We start from the raw sequence: 23,370 nt of genomic DNA, 5'->3' as shown, positions 1-23,370 counted from the left end.
GCCACTTCCGGCTCCGCAGCCGCCGGTTGGGGGCGGGGCCGCGCATGCGCGCGGTGCCCGGGCGGTCGCGGCGCCGTGACGCGGGAGCCGCGCGCCGCTGCCCTTCGCTGCCGATGAGGCGGTGCGCGTGGCCGCTGCTGCGGCTCCCGGCGCGCGCGGGGCTCCTCCTCCGCCATGGGGGGGCCGCCGCCCCCCGGCTGCGCCCCGCCGCCGCCGCATCCTCCTCCGCCTCCTCGAACGGCGGGGACGGCGCCTCCCGGGCCCCCGACACCTCCCTCTTCGTGCCCGTGCCGCTGAAGCCCGTTAGCGACGCGGCCGAGGAAGACGTGGGCGCCGAGCTCACGCGGCCCCTCGACAAGGGTGAGCGCGGGCGCCCGTGAGGCGGCGGCGGCGGGAAGGGGCGGTGGGGCCTCCCGCCCTCGTCCCGCCAGGGCCCGGGTGCGCGGCCCCCCGCCGGGGCCGGGGCCGGGGCCTCTCAAATGCTGAGGGGCAGCGGCGGGCCCCGCCGGGCGGCCTCCTGAGCCCCGGGCCGCCGCTCCGCCGGGCTGGGTGCGGGGGATGCCTCCCTTGAGAGCGGGGGTCTTCCCGTGCGGCGTGTCCGAGCCGGGTAGCTGCTCGTGTCCGCCGAGGCGAAGGCGGGATGAAAGCTGTCGGGTGCGGTAGCGCCACCGTAGCGAGGTGTTGACCAAGGCCGGCCGTTAGGCGTCCCCTGTGCGGGGGAAAGATCTCTTGGCCTGGTTCCTCCGCTCCCTGTTTTAACGCAGTGCTTGATGTGGGAGCAGGGCCCAGGGCTAAGCTGAAATCTTGTTGCATTCCAACACCGTAACTGCATCTGAACTTAGAAGTCTTCTCTGAGAAGTTTTCTCAAATACTGATGTTACCAACAGAAGCGCGTTGTCTGCATGTGTGTGTGGCTACATCAGAATCGGGCAAAGCGTTTAGTATTTCTAGTTATTGGCCATCGGTGTTAGAAACTGAAGTTTAATTTCCAGTTAGAACAGTGCAAGTCTGTTTGTGTATTCTCGGGTTTGCCCGTCTTAAAGTACGAGCAAGTAAATGCTAAGTGTAGATGTCTGTGTATCAATTGGGAAAGATCTGCTGAGCTGTCTGCTTCAGTGCCCTCTGAGTTACGAGAGCTGCAGAGTATGTTGGAGGCAGAATAGGAGTTTGAACTTCAGCCTTTAAGTAAAATAACATCTTTCTCAGTGTCTCTCAATGTCTTTCTCTCTTACCTGTCTGCTGGGTATATATCCTGCCATTTTACTTGGCACATTAGTGTTTTGACATTTAAGTGGAAACGGAGAAGAAACTCTGTGGTTTACCTTTAGATGCTCTACACTTGTGCTCTTTGATGGCTTTCCTTGTAATTATATCCCAAGAACCACTGAGTGAGTTGTAACTGCTTTTTCAGCATTTCCTTTTCTTTAATTATGAACCATACATCCTGTTCATTCTTCATCTGCGTTCAGTCTTCTGCTCAGGAAAGGTCTTACTTTACCTAGCTGTGCCAGCATGCCATCTTTAAAGACTTGATAAACAAGTTCTTGATTGTTTTGATATTTGGTGATCCCAAAGCATAGAGGGTGTAAATGGAAACTTTTTCTTCATATGGTCTCCTAATTAAGTGTTCTGATGGCATATTATTTGTATGAACTCCAGGTATAGGAAGCATGGGAAAATGATCCTAATTTCTTCAGAGCCCTCAAGAAAAGAACACCTGGTCCTGACATAAAAAGCCTAGCTGGGAGGAAAAATTTTAGACTGCTGTAATGCAAATAATGGTGGTGTTTTCAGACTTGTCTTTGAGTGTTGGCTTATGTTATTAGTGCATTTCTCGGGTGCCAATAAATGTGAATGGTGGCATTTTACTTGTACAATACTTGTGTAATTTCTCAGGTGAGTGGTTATGTTGGATGTCTTCAAAGGTACAGCTAAAATGCTCTGGGAAAATAAATATAGATTCCGCTTGGTCTCTGCTAACTTGTTGAGAGAGAACAGATTGGCTAAAATTATTCATGTTCCCACAGGTGAAAATTAACTATCTCAGCCTCAAGTTCTTTCATGTGAGACTTGCAAGGAATACCAGCCAGGTGCTCCAACATAGTGCTCCTCTGGCTTGTTGGCCTGTAGTGTGCTCTCTGTTATGCTGTCAGTAATTTTGTATTTTGAAACCCATTAATAAAGAGGAAACTGGATGAAACCTTCCTTAGCAAATGTCATCCATTTCTTTTTATGTTTATGAAATAAAGTCTTCCTCTGCTTTCCCACCTCAGATTGTGAGCACACACAGTATTATACATGTTTTTTCAATATTTTGAATGAAGATGCTCTGTCAGATTCTGCTGTCAAATATTGAACCAGATTCAATAAAGAAAAATTTATATTTACAGGCTTTTTGATTACAGCTTATGAAGAAACTTTGTTACTTACAGTGTGCATCATCTTCTTAGCTTGTTACTTGCTGAAGTGAGACAGTGATCATATTTTTCACCCTAGTCAAACAGTACAATAGAAGCCCTTTCAGAAGCTTACTTTTGCAAAGCCAGTTTTGCAAAACCTTTATCACAAACCTGCTGCTTAATGGCCTGTGGTGCAGTTCATTCACTGCTGCATGTTTTCTAGGACTTCATAGGAAGTCCTTAAGAGTGGTGATGTATGCTTTCAATTTTGGTATATCAAGTAGGTCACAGTTAGCAGGAGCTTTGCTTTGGAGCTTTTCTTACAGAGATTGTGGCAGAATTTGTCTTTCTCTAGCCTTTCATTGCTTTTACATTAGTAATGTTCCTGGTACATTTGTGTGATGATGATGTCCTTGTTGTGAAAGGGCCAAACGCACGATGTTATGGGAAACAATAGAACAGTATGAAATTACCGTATGATGGAATGATTTAAGATGTAAGTAAATAGGGGTTTACTAAAAACCCCTTGTATGATTGCCTTATTGAACAAGATAATTGTTGAGTGACAAGGTAACACTAACACATTTTAGTGAAATATCTAAGGAGCAGTTATGAAAAAAACCGAAGGAAAAAAGAATAGGCGTTAAACTTAGGAGAGTGAAAAGGAACAAAAGGTCCGCTCATGCATGTAGTATCAAAAGAAAGAAGCGTAAAGAGCAATGAGAGAAGATAGGAATGTAGTAAAGGTAGGTGATCTGCTATCAGTACAGGGAGAGGAAGATTGGTACCTGGCTTCATGATCTTTAGTGCTGGGCCTGAATGTTGCCAAGTCACTGGGCAGCACAGATTAGGTTTGGTTTGACTGTGGGCCCCCTGGTATGGAGATGATCCATTATCCATTTTGAAGTAAATGCAAACAGAAATCTACTGTATGGAAGGTCAGCACTTTGTGCCATGTGGCTTCACAGAATCCTTGAAATGGTTGTTGATTTGGAGCCCTAATGCTCAGTTGTCATTGAATGTCAATTCTGTGGCTTCGGTTGTCAGACCATAGGGCTGTGCTTACTGGCAAGAAACGTAAGCTAGAAAAGATGAGATACTGTCAGCAATTCATGTGTCAGAAACAGGAGGTGCCTGAACGAGTGGATTAGTTAGATGCACAAGGTCACTTGGACTGGACAATAGAGATCTAATAGTCATGGAGAAATTTTTAAATAAAGCTATTCAGCTTCCCCAGTGGTAGCATACAGCCTTACTGAAATGGACTGCTGTCATCTCAGGTGCAGGAAGATGGTTGAAAAGTCTTCCTGCAAATAGGGCTGAAACCTCTAAATGAATTTAATACATCGGAGGCTAACTGCATATTTTCTGAACTTAACCATAGAGTCAGGACGTCTTTTTGCACAGAACCTTAACAAATGCTGCTGAGAAGTCAGAGTGATTGAGGACTAAGAGCTAAAATACTATTCTAGAATGAGGAAATGGAAAAGAAAGGGAAATCTTAGGAGTGAAAGGTAATAAAAGGGTAATGATAGAGGCAGGAGACAGATCTCCTGAGCATGTATCCTGATTGCTAGCTGTTGCTATAGGAATAGTTATTACTATGTGCAGTTAGATTAAACTAATGTGGGCCTGTCTTGTCGGACTGCAATGCCAGCTTTGTTTTGTTTTGATACACCTTACTGTTAAGACAAGTATTGTGCTTAGGAAGGTTCATGACCTTGAACATTGAGGGCTGCCATGATCTGAATGTCACGTTGCCTTGGATAGTAACAAATATTCTGGCATTGACCTTTTCATCGTGTAGTAAGGCCAGTAGGCTGTGAATTTAGCTATATGGCTGATGATGTGTTAGCTGTTGTAACTTCCCTGTACTTTCTTTTAGTGGTGTTTTCCAATCTGTCGTTAATTTCTGGGCTCTTAAACATTTTCTGATGAGAGTGTGGATGCCTGTGTAGTAAGCCTAAAGCCTGCTGACAATCTTGCTTAGTTACCTTTCTGAACATTTCAAACTGTAAGTTAATCCATTAATAGACTACCGCAATCATACATGCGATATGGGATGTAGCTACTGCTCTTGTGCTTCTGGCTTTGCCTGCAGTTGAACTTTGCCATATTCTTGTCACCTGGTGATTTTCATTGTGCGAAGTGGGCTGTGTTCTAGAGTACAGGTTTTTTTAGAAAGAGAGGCAATCTTTCAATAATTTAAGGTTGTTCTTGTGGAAAGCTTTCCATGTCATGGCAGAGAATTCAGAGTTTCAGAGCTAGTTGCAGAGAGCAGAGCTTGGCAGTGTTGTGTGCAGTGACTTGTGCTGGCAAACCAGGGGAGTATTGCATTATGTATCTATCCTAGCATTATATAATATAGGGTTTGTAGACTTGAGTTTTATGAATAGCGTAAATTTATGAGTAGATGCTCATGATATTTGCTAGATTTTTGTGATTTTCTGATCTGCTGTGGATGGAGAGGGGACATGTTTTTGGCATTGTGATTTAAATAACAACTAAATTCAGAGTGTACATTAGTAAATACAGTTCTGTTGCAACACTGAACTTGCCTTTTAAGGGAGAGAAAGGATTTATTAATAATTTTAGAATTAGAGATTTTATACAAACAAACTTGTGATATATATTGAGAAACTTTGGTGAGTTTTCTTCTTCTCTCCTTCATTTAACCTGAGAAATAGGAAGAATACTGCATCTGGTTTGCCTGATCTTTCTGGAGAGTGTGTCTTGGTAGCAGTGTGGTGACAAGAAGATCTCTCAGGGTGTTTAGTAAAAGCTGTCACCGAGTAGTTTAAGCAGATTTACTTTTCGCATTAAAATGTGCTGTTTTCTGATAGGTCCTGATAAAAATCAAACAAAAACCTCCCCAAACCCTTAATTATGTTGTTGCATAACATCTTGGCTATGGGTTACCACCTTTATGCTTTTCTATCAAGTACCAGGGAGAGTGTCTCAAATACTGACCTCATCTTCATGGCAGTTCTTACACTGCTGCAGTTTAAGATTATCCTTTTCCCCAGTAGACTCAGTCGCTGATTGTGTTTAATTTAGGGAAAGATCATTTGAGTTTGTTCAGTATGGCATAGATTCCCTCTCTCCAGAGCAAGGGGGCTATGAGCCATGATTTTTGGGCCAGGAGAATGTGATTTAATTTTGAGCAAACTAAAATAAAATGTTACTCTTTTTCTACAGGTGAAGTTCTAAAAAACTTAAATAAGTTCTACAAAAGAAAAGAAATCCAAAGACTGGGAGTGGAAAATGGATTAGATGGTAAGAAAATGTTCACAGATCTTAATTTTTTTTTTTTTTAAAATGTGGAATGTGTTTTTATTCAGATATGATGTTAAGTAGATCTGATCTTTTCTGGGTCTCACAACACTGCTTGTTTAGGTTTTCTCTGCCACTCGGTTCAAATAACCTTTATATTTTCTTGTAAAATCTCATATTAATGTGTAGGTTTTCCATGGACTACTTCAGTGGTTTTTTGTGTGTTTACACATATGAGTTTGTGTTCCCAGTGACATTCACTTTATTCTTTTTTTTTTTTTCTCTAGCTCGCCTGTTTCACCAAGCATTTATAAGCTTTAGGAAGTATATCATGGAATCCAGTTCTGTGAGTGCTGATTTGCATATTATTCTCAATGATATATGCTGTGGTGCAGGCAAGTATCTGGAGTGCTTGTAATATAAAATAAGCAAATTTTTTTTGTGTTTTTGACCTGAATGCTTACCTAGGTACCTGTGGACCCCCCTGCTATGCTGTAAAAGAGGTTAAAAATTTGTGCCTATCCTATGGAGTGTTCTGTCATTAAGTCTTCTGAAGTGGAAACAAGAGAGGTGGAGGTCTTAGCAAGAAGCAGTCTGTTGTTTTATAGCATTTATTCATTGCTGAAATGAAAACAGTACTGTTCCATTTATTCCTCTCTTAAAAATTCAGTAGTCACTAGGGGGCACTTTGAGAGCTTTCTCCTGGCAGGTGGCTTTAAGTACTTGGGAGTACAGCTCTGTGACTATGCTTTGTTTCCCTGTGGCACTAATAGAAGTCAGTGTTGTTTGCTTGCTTAGTGCATCATGTGTTGTAACTAACAACACTTTACTAAAGAGGTGTTGCTAGCTGATAACAGCAGAAACGGCCTTCTCCACAATTTGGGCTGCAGAACTTTGGCATACTGTGTGTGTTTTTAATGATGGCAATTTAAAGGTTCCAGTGGCCATTAGTTTTGCCATAAAATGTAAATATCTAGATTTTAAATGTTTACTGTCTTAGGATATTTAAAATGTCTTTTTATATGATTGTGCATAAAATCTCCTATGCGATTTCCTCACTTCCACTCCTTATTTACTTTATATATGAACATTGTTTATGTATGCCTTAAAGCTCACATATGTAGGAGTGTAAAGGGTCATTTATTGTGGTGGTTTTGAAGATTTTTTAGTTGAGTTTTTCTTGTCCAAAGATGATAAATGAAAATACTACAGTTTTTAAGTTCTTCAGATTTTTCACAATAATTTTGATTCATTGAATACTAAATCGCTATTGAAAAAAACACCACCAACAACAAACCAACAACACTGCTTTCGGTTTTGTGTTTGTGTGCTTGATAATAACAGTTTTTTAGATCCAGATGGGTCTTTGAAGTACTGTGAGTGCTGGGCCATTGGCGTGTGACCTAAAATGAGATCTTTAAAGCCACGTGTCTACTCTGCAAACATTCAGACGAGTGAATATGGATGTCTTTTCTGAGCTGATTTTTCTTTTCTCACCTAGGTATTGGAGACTGACAATTTTGAATCAGCATCCCAAGTCTTAGTAGCTTAGGGAAGCTGCGGACTATTCTGTTTTTCTCTATTTGTAAAAGTATTTTAGAAGCTTTTATTTTATTTTATTCCAAGGCAGCATATGAATTTAGGAAGAAAAGGCTAAAATCTTCTTGGGACAGAAAAGCAATTTCTCATCCATTTTTTCCATAGCTTCTCATCTTGTTTAGAAGTTCTGTAGACATGTAGGCTAACCAGGGTGAATATACTTAAATGAGACTTTAAAAAAAATTTAAATATATACTATTGTGTTTGTATTGCATTGCTTAATGAGTCCATGTACTCATGTTAGTTTACTTTTCTGCCATTGAGATAATTATTGAACTTTGTAGAGAGCCAGAAGTCAAAAGAATTGCGTAAGTGTGTGGTGGAAGTAGTAGATTTTTTTTTTTAAAGTTTATTGTGAAGATACACACCTTCAAACTTTCTTAAAAGGCTTTGTCTTCTAGGTCACGTGGATGATCTCTTTCCATTTTTCCTGAGGCATGCAAAGCAGATCTTTCCAATGCTGGACTGTATGGATGATCTGCGCAAGATTAGTGATTTAAGATTGCCACCCAACTGGTCAGTGTGTTTAAGTTGTTGCAGTATTTTCTTTTCTTAGTGTCATAGAATTTCATACTCTGTGGACTTAAGCTTTATGATGTATAATTGCACTGTATTTTCAGTTCCATTTCTCTGTTTTTACAATAATTTGTGTCAGGAACTCTTATCTTTGTTATAAGATATGTAGCAATCAATTAAAAGGAAAGTAAGATTATATCAGCTATGAAAGTCGCTGAGTTGGTATTGTCTTTCCAGAAAGTTGTCTTCTGGCTGTATCTGTTTGGGAGGTAGCATGCCAGAGCGTTAAAATGGTAATATACCCAAGGAGAGAGACCACAGTAATGAGAATTATTTTAAGCGCACTGTATGAGTTCCACTCTAAATCTTTGAAAGCATTGTATGATTTAGAAGATGAATCTATAAGACATTGTAACCTCTTTATATTGTCTCTATTTAAGCACTTGGTCTTTCTGCTTTCACCACACATTAAAAAGTCTATTAATATGTAAAAGCTTAAGCTAATTTGCAATTTCCCTCGAGTACCAGGAACACTAGATAAATGTTCAACAGATCTGCTTTTTTTGTGTATGTTTTAGGTATCCAGATGCCAGGGCTATTCAGCGAAAGATAATATTCCATGCTGGTCCTACAAACAGTGGAAAAACTTACCATGCTATCCAGAGATTTTTGTCAGCAAAATCTGCAATATACTGTGGTCCACTAAAACTGCTGGCTCATGAGATCTTCCAAAAGAGTAATGATGCTGTCAGTATGTTATATTAATTACCTACATCCTTAGTACTGGAACACTCATGAATGCATGTTTGTGAAGTACTGTAGTTGCTTAAGGTAGTCGATGAAGCAGTGTGCTTGAATGGGTGCCTTTGCTTTGCAGTAGTGTCAGCTCATTGAATACCAGTTGTGCATTTGTGCTTTAGGTGTGCAGACTGGAACATCACTCTCCCCGAAGTATGTGCTATGCAATCATCCCTGTAACCTGCCTCCATTTTCCTGTAATGTTTTGCTCCCTGGGTTGAGCCAGGTTCTAGTATTAGCTTTTTCAGTGTGGAAACCATGGCTTCTTTTGCCCATGACCTTTATTTTAGCTTGTAATCAAGGAGTTACCCTTGCTTAACTCCCCTCAACCTTCTGCTTTAATGTTTAAATATATTTCACTCAACTATCTAATAAAAAGTTCTGCAGGTTCAGATGTGTTGAGTTGAAGAGCAGTGTCCTGTATCAGGTCCCTAGAGGAAGCTTTCATTAGTATTTCCTTTTATAGCTTCTAGCATCTTTCTGAGAGCTCCTCACCAGTGTGTTTCCAGCTGCACAGAACCACGCCAGTTCTGAAGCTGTACAGTAACATACCACATTAATGCAGCATAGTGTGTATGTACAGTAGTGTTTACCAAATGATCTTGTGATTTCCTTTTTTTTTAAGTCTTTGATTTAGCACGTTTGTAGTTCCTATTATTGGTTTATCAAAGTAATATGTCAGAAAGATTAGCTTGTCCTAGGAGATACCTGTAATGTGTACCATGTAGTGAATGTGGATACCATGTAGGCATGTTCCTTCTTAGTAGTTACCGCATTTTTTTTCCCCATGTATTCAGTGAGTGTGAGGACTTTTCACTTGGCAGCTCATGGATCATATGCAGCCCTTGAGGCTTAAACGGGGCTTCCTGCGTGGCTCTGCAGGTGGCTTAGGTATGGAAGGAGCAGCCATCTGCCTGAGATTTGGCAAGTGTAGAGCTGACAGAGTGTGGTGGCCCCTGCTGTCTTGCACAGGTAGTCTTCATGAACTCTTGCTGTGTGAGTGTAAGGCAGCAGGTAACACACCGAACAGGGCAATCCCCAAATGAACTGCAAAAGGCTGGAGCTTGCAAGGCTCCTTCACTGCTGGGCCTTGCTTTATGAGCCTCTTGTGCTGCAGCTCTTGTGACAGTTCTTCTGTTGCAGATGTGACAGCTCTGAAGTGCTCAGAGGTTGCATAATCTCCTTGCCAGGCATAGGAGAGAGTATCTAATTACAGATACTACCTCTTCATTGTACCCTTCAGTCTGATAGGACTTAAATACAAAGCACAAGTCTCAGAAGGCTGAGTAGTTATTTTCGGGATAGCTTCCATTATACTGTTTTAGAGCCAGTTTAAGAAACTGATTTTTTTTTCTCCTTTGAAAAGGGGATTCTGTTATATTGAAGAAACTTAACATGAGTTTTCTGAATTCATTTAGAATGTGCCATGTGACTTGGTGACAGGAGAAGAGCGTGTGTATGCCAATGAAGATGCCAGACAAGCTCCTCATATTGCTTGTACCATTGAAATGTGCAGCACTAATACGCCTTGTATGTATACATAATTGTTTCAGTCATATCTATGGTATCTTTATGTGTATTATTGCTTGGACTCTGAAGTGGCTGAACTATTCCTTTTCACTTATTTGAACAATTTCTGAACTATGTTAGAGCAGTTAATAAAACTTGAATCATCTCAGAATAGCTTTTTGGTGATAGAGGATTCACTTGATTTGAGTAATCTGTTTTAGAAAGCCTTCAAGTTCCTTCCTGTGTTGTATTGCTGTTATAGATGCTCTTCCTTAGTGCATCATATTTTGCTTTTTTGTTTTAAGATGAGGTTGCTGTGATTGATGAAATTCAGATGATCAGAGATCCTGCCAGAGGGTGGGCTTGGACAAGAGCCCTTCTAGGTAAGTTTGTTTGTGTTGACAATGAACTAATTTAATGTGACTATGAATGGCACACTACATTCAAGCTTAGCAGTCACTATATTCATGAGTGGTTACAATATATAATGCAAAATAAAAGTGTTTTTTCTTCATATGTCTTCTCACAGCAAGTTAGAGATACTCTGCCTCAAAGGATTTGTCTGTATGGCAGCAATATACCTCTCATATTTTACTTACTATTTTTGTAAAATTTTATGCTCTTTGAGTTACACAGATGCCTCTTTTAGTTATGCTTCCTTGGATGATATGGAATCTTTCTGTTGTTACACTGTGCTGTCCTTTTGCATTGATTGTTTTCTAGAAACCTTGCTTTTTTCTGTTCAATTAAAACAACACAGTTTTTCACAGATTTTGTTATGAAGAGATACTGTTAAATGTATGGCAACATGATAAACAATAAATATTTTATAGTGTTAATTTCAAATTATAGCTCATTTTATAGAGATCCATTGATCTGTAAATTCTTAGAAGAATGCTTCTTTCAATAATTTTAGCATTTTTTCAAGGGGAATTTTTTAAACTTTTTTCCTGAGATTTTGAACAGAAGTTTGAAATTTTATTGACCCGCCCCCCTGTTTCCCCCACCCTTCCCTTCACTGCTTTGGATGCTAAGTTTAACAGGGTAATTTTCACTGTTCTCCTATATCCTATTTTTTTCCCTTTTTCTATTCTGGCTCCACATTCATAATTTTAGAAGGTCACGCAGAAAACAAAGCTCTTCAGTTCTGCTATGGTTTGTTTTGGTAGTTAGTAATACATTAATAGTAAAGAAAACATACTCAAAGCTTTGCTCCATTTGTTCAGTGGTTGAGGGTACCTCTTGCTTTGGCTGAGATGGTGCAAGAAGATATTAACTGCTCTGATTGTTATACTGGTAGATTTCCAAGCATCACTTGCTGGTATGAGAGCAAGAGCAGCTCTAAGGAAGTAGTGTATTGTGGGAGGTGAAATACGGTCCTTGTTGATGTGTTTAGCGAGCAAAGTATGATTCTTGGGTCACAGAAGTCAGCTAAAGCTACTGTTGTCTATAAATATGTAACATTTTGCATTTTATTTCACTGGATCTTGTTCAGGACTGTGTGCAGAAGAAATCCACGTTTGTGGGGAAGCTGCTGCTATTGACTTGGTGACAGAGCTCATGTACACGACAGGGGAAGAAGTTGAAGTAAGCTTTTTTAATTCTGTAAAGTTCTGAACAGATCAGGTTCCTCTTGCTGGAAAACAGGCAAAAATTTAGGGTCTTTAGTGGGTTGATCAAAGTTGTTCTTGCAGGCATTCTTGTTAAAATGCTTCTCAATTCCTCTAAACCAAAGGAGACATTACAAAGTTGTTTCTTCTTTTTTTATTTTTTTTTTAGTGCTGTTATTTTGCTTAAAGAAGGTAAGTGCTTTGCTGAGTCCCCTCAGGGAATGCTACAGATGTTCAGGATCTTTCTTTACAGTTCTGTTCTTCTTGGAGGGCACAGTACCCTCATGTTTGCTGAGGTTGCTGGATATGTTGATAGTTATTCTCCATATGGTGAGGAAGGGACATAAAGGTAACACCTCCAGAAGAAAGTTGAAAGATCTCTGAAACCAAACTTTACTGTCATAAATATTTTTTTTTTTCCTTGGGAAGACTCCTTTGTGAAGGGTATTTAAAAACATAAAATTTAGTGCTAAGGAAGTCCAGCCTGCATGATTTCATGGTGAATTAACTGTAGCTTTGTATATCTGTGCGTGGTGGGGTGTGTAGTTCTGAAGGGGGACCAGTTATAGCATTCAGATGATTGAAAACAGGAATAATGTCTTGATAGAATTGCTACGCAGACTGTATACTTCTTTTCTTGAATCTAGTTTACATGTAAAAATGTATAGTTCTTCTGTTTCTTGAAAAGGCCATATAGTTTGCAGCTTGGGAAGTGCTGCAGTTATGCAAATGCTTAAGGTGTATGTCAGCTTCTCCCCAATAATTATCCCTTCAGGACTGTGAGAGGTCCCTCAGTGTTACAATCAATTGTGATGATAACCATGCTGGCTGATATTCCACAGGGATTTTTCTTTAAAAACATACTATCTTTGAAAACTCCTTTGATTCTAGGTCCGAAACTACAAGAGACTGACTCCTCTTACTGTCCTGGATTATGCCTTAGAATCTTTAGATAACCTCCGTCCTGGGGACTGCATTGTCTGTTTCAGTAAGAATGACATTTATTCTATCAGTCGACAGATTGAAGCCAGAGGATTAGAATGTGCTGTCATATATGGTAGTCTGCCACCAGGTAAAGCACTGTTCTGTTTATTTTAAAGGGAACGTTCTGCTTCTTGCCACTTTCTTAAAAAAACTTAGAATTAAGCAATACAAGTTTTCCTATTTTTGCGTCTCTGTATAGTTAATCAACTTTCATAGACTAGTGCTTTAATCTTGGGATTAGACCTTTATTATGTACTTAATATTGATTTTCAGATAGATGTAATTAAATGAGGTCCATCCACAGCTCTGGGAATGATGTAAATCCCTCCTGCCCCCTTCCCCCAACAACAGCCAAATACCAATTATTTTTTTTTCCCTCAGCCTATTATAAAGGCATGGGGCTTAGTGATACATTGTCTTTGTTTTGTAAGAAGAGTTTGCTATGTGAAGTGTTTTGTCGTTCTGTTTTAGGAACAAAACTTGAACAGGCAAAGAAATTCAATGATCCTGATGATCCATGCAAAATTTTAGTTGCTACAGATGCAATTGGAATGGGACTCAATTTGTAAGTACTTGGAGCAGGTTATGGTACAATTATTTTTTTCTTTGGGTGTGATACCTGCATTAATATCCTCACTTGCTTCTCCCCAGTTTGACTAATATGGCTAGATATCGGCTATGTCTAGATAACACATACATAAAAGTTTTTAATTTTGAAGTACTGTTCAATTTGATTGGGTAGAACTAAGCATTAATTTAAAAACCGATTCTAAGAATTAAATGGCTCACTTGGCCTAATTCTGTGTGATAGTAGGCACTGTTAAGATACTTTTGATTCACTGGAGTTGGATATGCTAGGTTGTCAGAGTATTAGTCTCTTGCATTTCTGAAACACAGGGTAACTTCAGTCCAGTTTCAGATGTATTTTGTTGCTGAAGATGATGCAGTCACATTGCTGTAAACTGCTGAGGCAGATGAGGAGTGGATTGGGACCCTATTAGAACACAGTTGTTGTGTGTGTGGGTAATGATTCTCCTGCAATTAACCGGAAAACTTACGCTTCCCTTTTGAATATGCTGTGTCCATAAGTAGTGTTTGTGGTCCCTTAATGTACAGAGGGACAAAAAGCTCAAAAATTTTTTTCATTCTTCTGTAGTAGGTTGTATATTGGAAACAATCTGCAAAAAAGGATTCCTCTTTGGTTTTGTTAAAATATTTCAGGTGTATAAGAAGAATAATTTTTAACTCTATAGTAAAGCCAACTATCAATGAGAAGGGAGAAAAGGAAATAGACTCCATTACAACTTCTCAGGCTCTACAAATTGCTGGGAGAGCTGGGCGTTACGGCTCATCCTTCAAACAAGGAGAAGTCACTACAATGCATCGTGATGACCTTGTGCAGCTGAAGGAAATTTTGAATGAGCCTGTGCGCCCTGTGAAGGTGAGAGCCCTAGTACCTAGTTTGGACAGATGTGCTCTGGAGCTGTTTTACTATGGTCTGATCCCAAATTATTTTTCCTTGTGTCCGTTTACCAGTAAGTAATAAAAATGGGTTGTGTCATGCAGAAGTGACTTGAATATCTGTCCCATTTGGAGGCTTGCGATATGTCATTTATGTTGAAGCTGTGCTTTTAAGGGTTAAAAGCTCAAACACAAAAGTTCTTAAGTTCTAGGTAGATGTGGTAAATAAATTGGACTCTGTGGGGTGCTTTGGTTTCTTGCATTTTGTCTTTCTGCATGTTGTTTCTGATGCACTAACTATAACAATATTGAGAATTAATGGAAATTTTTTTCTTTATTTTCCCTTTAGGCAGCTGGCCTACATCCTACTCCTGAGCAGATAGAAATGTTTGCTTACCACCTCCCTGATGCCACTCTATCCAATCTAATTGTAAGAATTATCAAAATATTATCTTCTTCTTTAAAAACTTAAGCATCGCTTATAGTCACTGCTTTTGTATGAACATGCACTTTGGGAACCTAACAGTCAGCCTTGTGTGTATCTTTTATCAGTTGGATTCTTCTATCTACTACAGCAGTGACTGCAAATACCATTAGAATGCTTAACTCTTCTGTGTTATAATAAACTTGAAAGCTGTCGAAGCATGTAAATATGCTTATGTGTGTTGAAGAATGTGCAACAACCTTTCTCATTTCACCTTTCCTGTATTTTAAATGCAGACTTCTTGGTCTGAGGCTGAAAATACTAGAGGTTGAAATTTTGATAAATTTATTTGAAAATTCCTGGGAAACTGTGCTAGTTATATCAGATTTCTCTACATCTGAGAGCTACTTGATTTTTTTTTCCCTGTTTCTATGGACTTTATGATAAACCAGTGCATGCTTTACTTTGAGGGAACAGATTTTGTGGAATCTACTTGATCTCATCATTAGCTGAATAGGAGAGTTTTTAGAAGTGCCTAAACCTTTTAAAGTAGAAGTTAATCTTCCAATGCTGTATTTAAAAAATAGTGTCACGTTTTTTAGTACACTGAGAAATTCTTAGCAGCTTTCATTAATTTAAATGTGTATTATTGTTCTCTGCTGATGTGCTGTTATGTAGCACAGTGTAGGGTTTCTGACCTCAAGGTAAAAGATTATACTTGGAGATCTCCTGGAAGACTTAGGCTGGTAGGGTAACAGCACATCTTTAAAATTTCACTGTTGAGAATTTCTGGACTAGCATGGAAATGTGAATATAAAAACCCGGTGTTAGTATTGATCTCTTAAGTATTCGGTCACATATTTAATTAAGAAGCTCAGGGTTTCTTTAAATATCTTTTGAAAAATCTTTCCAAGATTTACACTAGAGAAATAATTTTGGGTGCCAAAAAAATTTCCCCTGCGATGTGCAGTGGCAGCTCTTGTTTCTCCAAACCTTGGATAGGTTTCAGGTATTATTTGAAGCCTTCTATTGCAATACTGTATTTATCTTGTGATTTCTTTCTTCCTAAAATAGATCTGTTCTTGACATTGAGCTAAAAGTACCTCAATTATTGCATTTTATGTTGTAAAGTTAGCTTTTTGGGTCAGGTAAGTGCCAAACCTGGAACAAGTTCTAAACATAGTAGTAAGTGGTTCCTGTGGTGGTGTTCTTTGTAACTAAAATGTACACTTCCAGAACACTGTATTTATTACTTAGAAGGCTAATTGAAAATGCTTAAATAAAGCAGTATGTTATGTCTTCTTCTCTGACTCTGTCGTAGAGAATTTAATGACAATCCTGTTAAAAGAGGAGAGGGAACTCTCCTGCCCTGTTACTGTGGTCAAATTTGATATTTTTAGCTGTTCTTTCAGTGTAATTAGCCTTTGAAACAATAAATAATTTTTTTGTTTGGTAATACCAAGTTTAACAGCCCTCTGCTGTAATAACATCCTCTTCATTTGGTTATATTTTCACAGGATATTTTTGTGAGTCTCTCACAAGTCGATGGGCTTTATTTTGTCTGCAATATTGATGACTTTAAATTTCTAGCAGATATGATTCAGCACATTCCACTAAACTTGCGATCACGATATGTCTTCTGCACTGCACCCTTGAACAGAAAAGAGCCTTTTGTGTGTACCATGTTGTTGAAGGTCAGTCAGTTTTTTCATCCAGAAGATGTGGTATTTATATGAGAGAGAAAGTGGGTCTTGATGCATTGAGACTGTATCGAGGTGCTATATTTATTGTGGGTTTTGCCATTAGATAACTTGAGAGGATTCTTAAAGTGCTCACAGGTAGTAATATAAAATAGCTGGAGATGTTTTGGGGTTTTTTATTGCATTTTTCACTGTTTTTATTGGCCAAAGCTTATAACCTCTGCAAACCAGTTCTCATTTTGTGATGTAAAGTTTGGATACTTTTTCTGCTGTTTGCCTCAGAGAACCTTACCTGCTTGCTTTGCAGGTGATCTTTGAACTGAAAGAGATCAGAATTGTGTTACGTAGACATGTGCACTGTTAAGCTTTACAGTGTGTTTAAAAGTTATCCTTAAAAACTAAGATACCACTGCTTATTGCTTGTCAACAAAAGAAAAGAATGTGGGGTTAAATGTGGTTGCTGATGTTATAATACAGTTACATAGAATTAAAACCTGAGTGCTGTAAGTTGCTCTCAGAATTATGTCGTTTCACTTTTCAGACCTGGATGAACTGTTTTCCGCTGTGCCCCTGGAGTGATTATTTTGAGGAATTTGTAGTCAGCCGATTTAAGTTTTTCAGGATTAATAATTTTGTTTGAGACTGTTACTTTGTTAGACAGTGTTGCCTTTGTCCCCTTTTAGAGAATGCATTAAACATTTTTAATAAAGCAGAATAAAAATAGAACTGATATGTGCCCTTGTGTCACAGACATTAGACTTGCTTTTCAGAAATGGCTAATAATGTTCTTTAGAAATTGAGTGATTGGAGTTGAAAAAAGATGTGCTTCATTAAAAAAATGCTTATCATTCAGATCCCAAGTAATGAAGGTGCAGAGGAGCATAATGTCATGTCAGAGGGATGTTGTGAATGCCTGTGAATTTAAGCCCCGTTCCTTGTCAGAAAAACTCTGGTATCAGCCAGTTAAGAAGCACTTAAGTCATCCAATGCCTCTGAAAATTTTAAATGTAAATCTTATTTGGTTTGTTTATCTGTTAGTAAAAGAGCTGAGATGTCTAGTTTTCAGAAGGGCTGATTTCTAGTGCAGATTAATCTGTTTGCATTGTGAACAGTGTGTTTCCTAAGTCAGGGAACACATGTAACATTTTCTCAACCCTGGAGATTTTGAAACAAGATAATGAACAGAATAGGTGCGCAAGAAGAAAAAAAGACAAAGTCCATCTGCTTTGCTGAGTGAAATCATATGTCTTCAGTGTTACTCTTTTCTGGATAGCTCTATACTTCTGTTGCTTAACTCTGTGCATGGCCCATGGACAAACAGTGTTAATGAGGCCCTGAAAAGGAGAGGTGATTCCTATGTTGGGTAATTAAGTAAAGGAATGTGTGGTATTTGGGCTGTGTAAAACAAAGCAGATATTTTTCTGGAGCATTGTGTGTACAGACCCAAGGGAATTTAACTAATTTAGGATTTCTTCCTTCCTAATTGAGGACTTTGCTGAATCTTTGTTTTTCAGTTTGCAAGACAGTTCAGTAGAAATGAGCCTCTGACGTTTGACTGGCTCTGTCGGCACACCAGATGGCCATTAGCTGCTCCAAAGAACATCAAAGAACTTGTACACCTTGAAGCTGTTCATGATGTTTTTGACCTCTATCTGTGGTTAAGGTATTGTCTTTGTGCTTGAAAATTATTGTTATTTTTTCCTAATATTTGTGACTTACAGTCCTAGAAAAACAGCGTCTTCTAGCCCGTGTGCATGTGGTGGGCTCCTTTAGCCCTTTAGAGGATCCTGACAAATGCAAATGTAGCTATGTTGTGGGAACAGTCATGGGTTCTGCAGAGAACATTTTGTGACTGACAGAGAGAGAAAGTTAGAAACAAGGTGGTCCTGGACTGGAGCAGCTGAAATGCCACTTAAAATACAGTGGCCTTCCCATGCAACATATAATATTATTTTTTTTTTTACTTTACATAGTACATATCTCATTTTTGTCCCAGTCAGCAGTCTTTTAATGAAAAGGTTTAATTGTGTGTTGTTTTGCCTCTCTTCAGTTACCGCTTCATGGATATGTTCCCTGATGCTGTCCTTGTAAGGGAAGTTCAGAAAAAACTAGATGACATTATACAAGTTGGTGTCTGCAACATCACAAAGCTGATCCGAGCATCACAATCTGCCGCTGCTCCTGGCACAGCATACGTTGCGTCAGAAGACTTTCCCCTTTCAAGGACTAAGAGGAATACCAGGGCGATTTCAGACCATCATGGTGCAAAATCCACAGAGGCACACTCTGTTGCAGTGGAGGTTCCAGGAGAAAGAAGTGCAAAGAACTTGAAAGCCTATCAGTCTGCTACAAGGCAGGAGGATCTGAAAAGCTATGGACATGGATCTCTTGCCAACAGATTGCTGCGTGAAGGACTTCTAACACAAGAAATGCTAAGACAGCTGGAGAGTGAGTGGCAGGATCAGCACAGGAATGGTAGATATGGCCTTCGTTCAAAAAGAGGTGATCAGAATAGTTCAAAGGAAATGGGGAAAAAGAAAAAATAGAGCCATGTCCTAATTCTCTTTAGTTTTTATTCATGAAATAAAATACTATTTTAATAACTTCTTTGGCATTTCATGTCTACAATGCTGCAGCGCCTTGATGTTTCTCCTTCTCCTGTGATGTTACGTGAAGCACTTGGAGAAATGGACTCTTAAAAGCTCAGAGGCCATAAATTTGCTTTTACCAGTCAGCTGTACACTGGTTCAATCATGTGTCCAGCATAAGTCTATGATCCACTGCTATGTGACAATTTGAACTTGATGTCTTCTTGCAAGATACCCTCACATTGTTAATAAACATCAGATATTTCACTAGTAATGAATTAGCTACTCATTTGATCCCTTCCCAAAGGGCAGACTTTAACAGATAATGAGCAAGTAATGAACAACCTGGCAGGAAATTGGGTCAGAGTGGTGATAGGAGTCATGCACCTCTAACCTGTGTCCTGTGAAAATGTAGAAGGAGGCGGAAAAGCATTTGTGTTAATGTGTTGTGGAACGATGAAATTCTGGCCACAGGAATTTTTGAGTAAATTCCAATCCTGTCATCTGGGGGATAATTACTGAAACAAAGCAAAATCTGTCTTTGCTCTTTAACTTGTATTCTTTCTCCAGGAAAAGCTCGTCACACTGATTCAGGCAAAGTGGAGGGGGGAGGCATGGGGAGGAGGTGTTAGGGGCATAGGTGTAATCAATTTACTTTTGAGAACTTCAAATATCTGTTTCTCCTTGACTTTTTCTAATTTGTTTCATACAAATAATTTTATTCTGTTGCACTTCATAGATTTTTTTTTTTTTTGCTTCACATGCCAGTTTGTTTCTGATACCTGAATTTTGAGAGGAGACATACAATATGTTACTTAAGTTCATATAACAGCTTATAGTTTAAGTAGCAGCTTGTGGGTTGATATTTGTGCCAGTAATATTTCCACATACCTATTTTATTGTGGCTATCATCAGCTGGAAAAGGTAGGTGTTTACCACCTGGCGGAAGGTTTAATTTGTTGGAACTAAGCTCTCAGGAACAGGAGTTTTTTTCCTGATGCAGTGTCACTGAATAATGTTGAAGGCAGTGCACCACCAGGCTATGCCTCTTTCATACACATGCAGATGCTCTGTCATTAGTTTTTATTGTGAGCAGCTTTAAGGTATGCTTTTGAGCTCCCAGTTAGGGATACTGGAGAGTGGAAATAATTGGGTGCCGAAACTGCTGTGTATTCACAGAAATGGGTTTCAGCATAGGATGTGTTACCTGGGGTTGCCTGAGGAGAATAATGCTGCAGCAACCATATTTCAGGGGTTGGCTATATACACGTCTGCAGATCCTGCTTGTGTTAGTGTTGGGATACTTGTAAAAGCCAGGTTGAATTTCACTGTTTCAAATACCTGACTTTCTAAAATGATCAACCACGTATTTTTGCAGGTTGAAAGTTTGTTCCGAGTCCTCTTTGCTTCCTCCTAGTATCAATCCTTTAAGCTGCTGTTCAGAAACAAGTCTGCAGCAGTTTGAATAATGTTTTAAACAGCTGTTTTCAGCATATTTCATGTACTCTTTCCCCATTATTTACTAAAAAGCAAGCAGTGCGTAAATGTTTCTGGTCCACATGATCTCCTGCTGATTTCAGTACCAGGCTGGTAGGGAGGGAAAATTTTAAGTCCTTGCCCTGCAAAGCCCCATCTTTCTTTACTCCTACAATAAAAACCAAGCAGCTATATATGTGCAGCAATGACCATATGAATGTTGTGAATTTTCTGCTTTGCAGATGAGTAATTCTGCTTTGCTCTCCCAGAGTCCTGACAGCCACTGCTTAACAGCAACATGACTTGCAGAGAATGTGAACTTGCGATTAACCCTTACAAATGTATTCCATTTAGTACTATTCAAATAGGCTTTGTGATGTGGATTATGTGATTGAGTGGTATCAATTGCCTCCTTGTGTCTTTAGCACTTGACAGACTCGAAGGGAAGTCGTAGTTGCTCGAGCTTGCAGACGGGTATTGACAGCATGCATTTGCCCACTTACCTCTTGGACTGGGCTCCTTGCTGAATCTGCAAACCACTGTTTAAAACTACGCTTGTGGAAGAACAGCTCCTGTTTTCTCTCCCCCAATGGTGTGGGACTGGGTTGCAGGAGACCCACTTTGCTACTGTAGTCTGTTTTGATAAATTTATCCTTTCATTGTATGCTAAGCTGCATACTAGTGTGTATTTTTGAGTAAGGAGAGAGTGGCTGGGACTTTGGGGTATAAGCCAGCCTTGTGTTTGAGCACCAGGCCTTGCAATAAGGAAGCTAAATGACTATAAGCATTCTTTTTTGTATTTTGCTGAGATTAGCACTTGGCTTAACTCATTGCTTGTTTCCATAGTGACTCCATAGTAACTGTTTTAAGAGCTCTGAAGTTTATTCAGGCGTTTCCAGGCTGACTTTTTATGAAAGTTTTCTTTTCTTCTGAGCTAATGGTGTGGCTGTCATTGACTCCCATTAGAATGGCTGCCAAATTGGTCCCATGTGGTACAATCCGGACTGGTGTGGTGCAAAGCTATGCCAGCTGCACGTTTTTAACGTGCCCTGTGCAAGCAAGCCTCTGGCGGAGGACTGAGTGGCCTCTTGCTCTTCATGGGGCTGTGCTGAAACTTTTTCATTTAAAACAACTTCAACAACATTGTTCACTTGATCTAGGAACCACATTTGCAAAACTGTTTATTTCAGGTGTTCAGATTTCCGAACTAATTTCAAACATTAAAGTTACAGATGTTTGGTAGTTTATTGATTTCACAATTTAATTTTTTTGTGTTTATTTGTTATGCTTCAAATGTAAAATGCTGATTGTAACAGCACTACTTGGTAAAAGTCTTCTTTCTCGTAAGCCAATGCTTTTCTGTCTGTGCTGTCTCCATCTCTTCTAAATAATGCCTGTTCTTGGAGTGGATTTTCCTGTCAGTCCCCTCATCTCATGTTCAGCCTGATGTTGCCCTAAGATGGGTATATGCAGGACAAAGGTGGAGACCCCTTTCTGTTCTGAGTTTTGATGAACTTGTGGGAATGTAATGGGGAACAAAGCTGCTGCTACTGGGAGGGGAAACGTGTTCTAAGAGTTGGTCTTGGAAGCATAAGCTATAACAAAGAAGGATTTCTCTTGATAACTTGCCTGTAGCCTTGCCCACTGACTCCTTGTTAAGCGGGGTGCCAGACTCAGCAACCAGTGTTGCCACTGCCTTTGATACCTCACCACAGATGCATTTCTCTAGCAATAAAATGCTTATTAATATGGTACCTTTTTCAGGAGGTAACTGGTGTCTGTTTGGTTGCTGTACTCAACATTTGTTTGACTTTTCCCACTGTATCTGTGAGCTCCTTTTCTCTGCAGGCCTTTGACTGCGAGGCTGTGGGAGGCAGGTGGGCTACGTGAGCACCAGCCTCCTCAGGATTTTCCATTGTGCCTTGAGACAGTGTTTGGAGGGAGAACTGCAGGAGAAGAAAGTGGAGAGAGGGGTATTGTAACTTTGAAGTCTTGTTGGCTCTTGCAAAGGGGGAATGGTTTGTGGCTGTAGTTGGGTGTAACTCTAACAAAGGGAAAAACCAACATTGCCTGAAGCCTCTGAGCTGCGTGCAGTTGGAGCTGATCTGTTCACTTGGTCCTGGATTGTTTCTTCTGTACTGGCCAGAATATGTACAAAATGGCTGTAACATATTTGGGTATTGGGCCCTTAGTGCATCGAACTGCTGTCTGTGTGGAAATGAGATAATGTCTTGTCTTTTCCTGCACAACAGCCTGACTGAAGCTAGGGTGCACCAGGGATGAGCGAACAAGTTATGCAGTGATTCTGACATGTCAGGTATTTAACAGAGCTTGCTGCCAGTTTAGGAACGTTTAGGTCTTTGAGACCCTTTCCAGCTGCATCCGTTAGAGAAAGAAAGAAAAGAGAGAATGAAAAATAAATCTACTGTATTACAGACACAATAAGCTCTGGATCAAAGTGGGATGGAGCTTGAAAGGTGATGTTTTCAATTTTGCTGGCCAGAGGGGTTGTGACTCGGATGGCATGGGTAAACAATGAGGAAAGAGACAGTCCCTCTGGGAGTCAGTGTCTGACTTAACGAGCCAGCAGTTATTAAAAGATGAATACAGGACAAGTGAACCGTGCTTTCTGGCTGGTAGTGTGGCTTTTTTTCTTCTTTCTTTTCTCCCTTTCTCTTGAAGATCAAAGGCCTAATTTTAGAACAAGCCCTATTTATGGACTGTTCAGCCACTCTGTCTGCTTTGCTCTTGTTCTAGAATAGTGGAAATAAATAGAGCTGGCAGGATCTCCCAGCATCCAGAGCTTATCCTTGATGCAAGGTTGGGGCAGGGGGCGAGGGCAGAAAAAGACCTCGACCTTTCCTAGCAGAGGTTCTTTATAATGTGTCTCTGCAGAGGGAGTTCCCTTCCCCTCCTCAGCTCTTTCAGTCTTTCCTGGTGATCACAGGCTGAAAAAATGTAACCTGTGACTGCTCCTGATGTTCAACAGAGCTGTCTCCTGATCCATGCCTTCGTGGCATGCTGTAGCTGCCA

General features: G+C 39.9%; 1 protein-coding gene across 3 annotated transcripts; it reads left to right on the top strand.

Annotated features, from left to right (window-relative positions):
* The first annotated feature begins 81 nt into the window (after nt 1-81).
* Nucleotides 82-19,135, top strand: SUPV3L1 (Suv3 like RNA helicase). 3 transcript variants are annotated; one of them, XM_055719989.1, is made up of 15 exons: nt 82-360; nt 5,598-5,675; nt 5,960-6,067; nt 7,673-7,787; nt 8,366-8,534; nt 10,004-10,115; nt 10,400-10,477; nt 11,590-11,681; nt 12,596-12,776; nt 13,160-13,253; nt 13,910-14,129; nt 14,499-14,579; nt 16,091-16,267; nt 17,788-17,936; nt 18,324-19,135. In XM_055719989.1, exons 1-15 carry the CDS (start codon nt 114-116, stop codon nt 18,817-18,819), a joined length of 2,397 nt encoding a protein of 798 aa, XP_055575964.1. In that variant the 5' UTR covers nt 82-113; the 3' UTR covers nt 18,820-19,135. The 3 variants fall into 3 exon arrangements, with proteins under 3 accessions (XP_055575964.1, XP_027672889.1, XP_014142343.1); XM_027817088.2 differs by lacking the exons at nt 82-360; nt 5,598-5,675 and having other exon boundaries at nt 5,960-6,018; XM_014286868.3 differs by lacking the exons at nt 82-360; nt 5,598-5,675; nt 5,960-6,067; nt 7,673-7,787 and having other exon boundaries at nt 8,402-8,538.
* The last annotated feature ends 4,235 nt before the right edge of the window (nt 19,136-23,370 follow it).

This window comes from Falco cherrug, chromosome 9 (assembly GCF_023634085.1).
Source record: "Falco cherrug isolate bFalChe1 chromosome 9, bFalChe1.pri, whole genome shotgun sequence".
Classification (NCBI taxonomy): Eukaryota; Metazoa; Chordata; class Aves; order Falconiformes; family Falconidae; genus Falco; species Falco cherrug.
The sequence above is the reverse complement of the archived record's forward strand: the minus strand, read 5'-3'. Positions and strand labels throughout refer to the sequence as shown.